At 33.3% G+C, this 7243-nt stretch overlaps 1 protein-coding gene across 1 annotated transcript; it reads right to left on the bottom strand.

Moving 5' to 3' along the window:
- Positions 1-811: 811 nt before the first annotated feature.
- Positions 812-6608, bottom strand: LOC113114992 (deoxynucleoside triphosphate triphosphohydrolase SAMHD1-like). The gene is made up of 15 exons (XM_026282208.1): positions 6527-6608; positions 6314-6357; positions 4938-5098; positions 4571-4686; positions 4203-4274; positions 4028-4059; positions 3754-3897; positions 3570-3670; positions 3227-3335; positions 2948-3039; positions 2656-2768; positions 2114-2250; positions 1849-1941; positions 1678-1782; positions 812-1595 (listed from the first exon to the last, which is right to left on the bottom strand). The coding sequence occupies exons 1-15, from the start codon at positions 6552-6554 to the stop codon at positions 1443-1445; spliced, it is 1500 nt and encodes a 499-aa protein (XP_026137993.1). The 5' UTR covers positions 6555-6608; the 3' UTR covers positions 812-1442.
- Positions 6609-7243: the final 635 nt, after the last annotated feature.

Here is a 7243-nt window from a genome sequence, read left to right as displayed (position 1 = left end):
AGGTTATTCCAGAGTTTAGGCGCCAAATAGGAAAAGGGTCTGCCGCCCGCAGTTGATTTTGATATTCTAGGTATTATCAAATTGCCTGAGTTTTGAGAACGTAGCGGACGTAGAGGAGTATAATGTAAAAGGAGCTCATTCAAATACTGAGGTGCTAAACCATTCAGGGCTTTATAAGTAATAAGCAATATTTTAAAATCTATACGATGTTTGATAGGGAGCCAGTGCAGTGTGGACAGGACCAGGCTAATATGGTCATACTTCCTGGTTCTAGTAAGAACTCTTGCTGCTGCATTTTGGACTAGCTGTAGTTTGTTTACTAAGCGTGCAGAACAACCACCCAATAAAGCATTACAGTAGTCTAACCTTGAAGTCATAAATGCATGGATTAACATTTCTGCATTTGACATTGAGAGCATAGGCCATAATTTAGATATATTTTTGAGATGGAAAAATGCAGTTTTACAAATGCTAGAAACGTGGCTTTCTAAGGAAAGATTGCGATCAAATAGCACACCTAGGTTCCTAACTGATGACGAAGAATTGACAGAACAACCATCAAGTCTTAGACAGTGTTCTAGGTTATTACAAGCAGAGTTTTTAGGCCCTATGATTAAGACCTTAATTTTTTTAATATGATTTAAAAAAAAAAACTCATTCTGTATGATTTATAAGCGTTTTGAAAAATGGGGACATGGGTTATGTCCTCATAAGTCACCCTCTCCTTGTAATACCTGTGTCATACCCATGTCATTATACAGAGTTGTGTCCTGATATGACACAAAAACAAGAACACAAAATGTTGGTGTTTTATGTCAATTGACTTTTTTATTTAACATACATACATGCAACTCTTTTTGTCATTATTATTATTATTATTTTTTTTTTTTATCACAGTTCCATCCTGTCATGTCAATTTCATCATATGATTACAATTTAGTATGTCTTAATTTTTTTATGTAGATACTAATTTTCATTTAGACACAGAAGTCTGTGATTTAAACTGACAAATGCAAAACAAACTAAGCTCAAGATTACAGTATGATTAATTAAACCCTTAAACAATTAATATCACCGTTATAACAGACACAGGTGCAAAATGACTCAGGAAACATTTACAAAATAAAAGTCCAGATGTAGTCCCTCTGCTGGACACTCTTCTGGACACAAAACATTCTGCTGATGCAATTAAAGTGTGCTTAATTCATTTTGATATTATCATACTATCGATACTACTCCTTTATTTATTTTCCATTATAGATTTTCTCTGTCAACATGTTTTTAGTAACATGGAAGTGAGCAAGGTTTATTTGATCATTTGCCTCCTTGTTAATAAAGTGCTAGTATAGATTATTAATTAAACAATAAGTGAAATTACAGACACTTGTACTAATTGTGCAGTACATAACCTTAAATATCATATATTATAAATCATATGCACATTAATGGAGTCCAAAACTGGAGTCACACCAGATGTGAAAGCACTTCTCAGCCTCCTCCATCTTCTTCATCTGCTCCTCTTTATTCACATCAGTGTTTTTATAGTAAACTCTGACCAGCTCTTCATTAAACCTCTTTGGCAGGAAACTGGACAGCTGTCAGTACAAGACAGATGAGTTTCTATTGTGAGGAGACTTCACCTTGATCTATACACTTCAGACCAGCATGTGACTTTACCTGATGATCCTTAATGACAGAAGCTTCGTTGGGTTTCCTCTTGCTGTAGAAATAGACGTTTTCAATGGGGTTTTTATCCTTCATGCCGTGATCCAGATCTACCACCTGAGTAAAAAGATTTTTTAAGATATGAAGGCAGAGATGAAGTTTTTGGTATACAGTATAACTTACATAAACTGGTAAATCATCAGCGTTCAGAGAAACAGTGGGGTCTGTAGGTTTGAACTTCTCTACTGCAGCTTTCCATGTTTCTGTCAGCTCTTCCTGATAAAGAGAGTCAGACAGTTACTGGATTGTGTTGTGACTCAGTGTAAAAGATGGAGTTTTGTTTAAAACATCATGTTTGTAATGATATTTGAAAAGGCATGTCTTTTGAATATTGCTCATGTCAGTCAAACACTAAACCAATGTTTTTTTTTTTCAGTTTCTGTTAAACCTTTGAGATGTTTTTCTCAGTCACTCGGGCTTCTCCAACAAACTTTGGCAATTTTCTTCTGATGATCTTGTTCAAGATGTCTCGAGATTCCTTCAGTTTATCAGAAGTGGAGGACAAGATCTGCTCAAAGATCTCATCTGACAGAAGAAGAGAAGATTATATATATATATATATATATATATATATATATATATATATATATATATATATATATATCCATATATAATAAATATATACATATATATATATATATATATATATATATATATATATATATATATATATATATATATATATATATATATATATATATATATATCCATATATAATAAATATATACATATATATATATATATATATATATATATATATATATATATATATATATATATATTTTTTTTTTTTTTTTTTTTTTTTTTTTTTGGTTTTTAGTCAAATAAAGTTCTAAAAAAGAAAGTGTTTATCTTGACATATTTGAGATGTACTGCAGGTAAAATCAACCATATTTCTTCTTTTTCTGTTGTGTGGTGTTTTCAGCTGACCTGTGAGTTTGCAGTAGTCCTCTGCTGTTTTTATAGCTTCAGAAATCTTCAGCATATCTTCAGGTTTTCCTTTATGAAGATCACGATCAGCTCGTACGAGAGCTTCTGCAAACCTAATGCACAGAAAAACTTGTGAGTTAGTGTTTCCAACAAGCGTAAGCAAGTGCAGTCAGTGACCTGATGCTGAATTTAAGGTCCTGTAATAGAAGAATAAGTGATGCAGGATGTTAAATATCATCTGATCATGGATGTGTTTTATATCCACATGCTCTTCATGCACAGAGAAACTCACATGTCTTCGATGATGTTAACGATCTTGTGCTGATAAGCCTGGCGATGAAGAGTGTATCGGGTGCGAAACATGTCATAAACATTATCAGCCTCCTGTGAGACACACAGACATCAGTGTGTCAGAGATCCACATCATATGAAGCAATGCTCACATTAAATATCACATTTAATAAGAGCATCAGAGCAGTAGAACATCTTCATCTTCATGTTTCAGTCATCCACAGTCCTGTACTTTAGCTGAGCTGCTTTGCTTTAACAGTGTGATGATTGAATCAGGTACCTTGTCTCTGAAGCAGATGTGATTTCTCCCGTTCACTTCACAGACTCGAGCAAACTTCAGCAGACGCTGGTGATCAAAACTGTTTCGAATGCCGAGGTGATGACAGTCTCTGTTAAATGAGTATTAGAAATTGTTACATAAATGTTATGGTGATTGTTACAACAGCGTGCTGATGGACAACAGAATAAGACAAGGCTGAATTCAAGTTGTTAAATAAAAAAATAACAATAATATGATTTCCTGGTAGTTGCATAGATGTGAGCATAGACTGAATTAGGGTAAACATATAAATGCATTTATAACATATATAATTATTATTGTTACAAAAATACCCAACATTTACCGTGCAAAATAGTCCCATTTGTCCACATCGATGCCGTTCTGTTTATTTGCCACGATCTCATACAGGAAGGATTTGTCTTTATCTCTGCCCTTGTATCTCCACTGAACAGAAGAGTGATCAGACTTCATTATACTGAACTGGACTTTATTAACACATTATTAACAGCTAGAGTATCAGATTGTACCTCTGAGGTTTTTGCCCCTTCGATTAACTCTTTAATGAAGGTGACGTCTGTATCATCCAGTCCATGTTCTTTCAACACGTCTTCATTCTCAGCCTTCAGACTCTTCACAATGTCATCGAACATCAGAACTGACATCTGCTCGTGCTGAAGTAAAGACACAAAGATCATAGAGTCAGTGTGTGTGTGTGTGTGTGTAATCTACTATCAAATTCATTGTCTGTTTGTTTACATCCACTACTTTTAATTGTATTGATTAGTTCGTAAAACTGCTCACTTTCCACTTTTCAGGGATGTCATCAAGCAAGCCTAAGTAAAGGTGAGAGGTGATTTCTATATTTATGCATTACACTATATCAGGTTAATTTACTCGAATTGCTTGTACACTGAGAATTAAACCTGCATGCTCACAGACCCGACTGATTACATTCCATTTCACACTGATACTTTACCTTTGGATTGTTTTATTTTCTTGACTTCAGGAATAACAAGGCCATCAAACACATGAGAAAATGGACCATGACCTAAAAAAAAAGGTGTACCCACATAAGAAATACAAAAACATTATGATTTTTATAGAATATATATATTAATATATATATTATTTTGTGTCCTGCCCCTTTAAATTATTTTTAATGACCCCCCCCCCCCCCCAGACAAATTATAACACCAAGAAAATAATAGTTCTTTAAAAAAAAAAAAATAAGAAACCAAGATTCAACACAAATATGACATTAAGATTTGTTTTATTATAATTTTTATTAAATTGTTTTAAGTTGCAGGATGATTTTGAGTCTCCATAAGCTTTAGTGCACCTCACCCAAGTCATGACACAGACCAGCGATCTGAACACACAGGAAATCCTGTTTGGTGATTTCTAGCTCAGGCTGATTGTCATGAAGAACCTTCACCAGGGAACCTGCTAAATACGCCACACTAACACACACACACACACACACACACACACACACACACACGCATACACACACAATATATATATAGTGTACTGAAGCTATTACAACTGAGCTCACTGATTGAATATATAAAATATGATGAAATAACCATTTTAAAATGTTCAATCAATTAATAAATGACACAAAAGATATAATAGATAGACAGCTGAATGTTTACAATCTGAAGTCTCAGAAGGCTATCAGTTCCCCACTGAACTGAATATAATATCTCACCCAAGTGAGTGCTCAAAGCGATTGTGGGAAGCGCCCGGATACACCAGATATGTTCCTCCCAGCTGTTTGACGTGTCTGAGTCTCTGAAACTGAGGAGTGTCTGTGATCTTCACCAGCAGCGGGTGCAGCTCCATGTGACCATGGATGGGGTCATTGAAGATCTACAGGATAGAAGACTTCAGTTTGCTAACAGGTTTCAACTTATAGCTATATATTTGTGGTAATATTGTCTCTTAATTAGGATTTGAAATAGATACAGTAAATATTAAGTTTGCTCTTTAAAAGAAACAAGGGCAGCAGTCTGTGAAAACAGCAGGGAAACTCTGCATGTCAAAAGAAAAAAACAATCTAACTAACTTTCTTATCTTTTTGTATTCTCTCTATTTTCTTTTAATTTATTATACAATTATAAAAAAGACTTCTAACACTAGTTTGCTTTATTCTTTTTAAATTCTATCTGTTTTCTTTTCATATAAAAACTGACACTGAAATTTATGACGTATAAACCCGCACATCAACCTGATCACTTTATTTAGCCTTAAAGTAAACATTACGTTCGATTCATCAGTTGCAATGATGATGATTATTATTATTAATATTATCATATTTGTTTATTTAGGGTACTTGTAATATAGAGTTTTAGTTTCGGTTTAAGCGCTTCATGTCCAATGAAATAATCCACATCTACCATTTTGCTGAATAAAACTTCTTACTGTAATCTTGCTTTATAAATAATAACAATAATAATAACAACAACAACAACAACAATAATAATAATAATAATAATAATAATAATAATTATAATTATTATTATTATTATTATTATTATTATTATTATTATTATTATTATTATTATTATTATTATTATTATTATTGTGGTTATAATCGTAAATACCACGGATGCTGTAAAGAAACTTTCCTTCACAACGAACGCTATCCGCTCTCTCTCGACTGCCGGTCTTAAAGGGACAGTACTCAATTTGAACATTCTATGTATTTCAGAATGAAAGTTTATAGTGTCACCACACGTTTACTGAAAGCTGTAAAACTGCTTTGAAAATGCAAATTAAATTATTCACTATCACATATGTAAACATTTAGGTGATAAAGTTCCTTAGCACAGGTTGTGCTCTTTTACTCCGCAGCCAGAGCACACAGCAAATAACTAAATACGCTAAGGTATTCCATTGTGCATGTGTGTTTTGAACATTATTTGATTAGGTCATAGTGTAAACTACAAGTCTAAGATTGTGACATAGCGCCATTATCAAATGTTCATATAAATAACGCTGGCATGATAACAGCTTCACACAAGTCGAGCAATGTTTGCTAGAATTTCAAGGAGACTTCTGCTTCCCTTTCAATGTTTCACTTGCCTTCATGATGGCTTTTGGAAGCTCAGCCATTTTTCGCCTTTTCACTGCAGAGAAAGTATGCAATATTATACCTGATTTACTGAGTAAACTAATAACCTTATTGAATTTGCATTCTGATATTTCTGTAAAATATTATTTAAAAAAAAAAAAACAGATTTTTTTTGTTTAAGTATCAAGTAAAAGCCATTTCTTCACTTTGTTCAGTTTCCTCACCATCTGTTGTACCTTTAGACCCAGACATCTTCTCTTCTTCCCAGGTATCTGATGATGTTCTTGTGTGCGGCTGGAAATGATGAATATAGTAATGAGGAACTGTAGAACTGTGTAGAGGTGTTATGTAGCGAGAGACTCCGCCCACTGCAGCATGATATCTGGGCTTTCAGTGACGAGGGTGTGTCACGATGACTGGTGAGTTTTGATCATCTACTGTACTGTGTTGTTCTGTGAGTGTCCTGCTGGGAATTAGTTGTTACTGGAAACCAATGCTTTGTTTCAGTTTGCTAAGTGGTTGTCAAGATGCACCTCACTTTCTGTCTCCTGACATTGTTTTTGTTATGGTTGTGTTGACGACATAATTAATTTATTAGTCTGTTAAAGGCTGATGATTTTGAAAACAAAATATAAACTCAGAGATCATACAAAAAAATCTAACACTACTGAATGTAACATAATATAAGGCTATGCCGCTAATAATCTGAAGCAGAAAACTCCACTGTGTTTTTGTAGTGAACATGATTATGCAGTAATTTCAGACACATTGCAATTTGTATTTTTATTTTTAAGAGCTGTAAATTAAACTATGTATATATATATATATATATATATATATATATATATATATATATATAGAAGGACATATTAATTTGTTTGTTAATTACATTTGAAAGATGTGTACTAATAAATTAAGGTGTTCAAAAAATGTTTTTGTTT

This window comes from Carassius auratus, chromosome 1 (genome assembly GCF_003368295.1).
Source record: "Carassius auratus strain Wakin chromosome 1, ASM336829v1, whole genome shotgun sequence".
Classification (NCBI taxonomy): Eukaryota; Metazoa; Chordata; class Actinopteri; order Cypriniformes; family Cyprinidae; genus Carassius; species Carassius auratus.
The sequence above is the reverse complement of the archived record's forward strand: the minus strand, read 5'-3'. Positions and strand labels throughout refer to the sequence as shown.

Coding starts and splice junctions, on each gene's coding strand:
- LOC113114992 (XM_026282208.1), bottom strand. CDS start 6,554: ATGTCTGGGTCTAAAGGTACAACAGATG. Junction 5,099..6,313: donor TTCCAAAAGCCATCATGAAG/GCAAGTGAAACA, acceptor TCTATCCTGTAG/ATCTTCAATGACCCCATCCA. Junction 4,687..4,937: donor CGCTTTGAGCACTCACTTGG/GTGAGATATTAT, acceptor TGTGTGTGTTAG/TGTGGCGTATTTAGCAGGTT.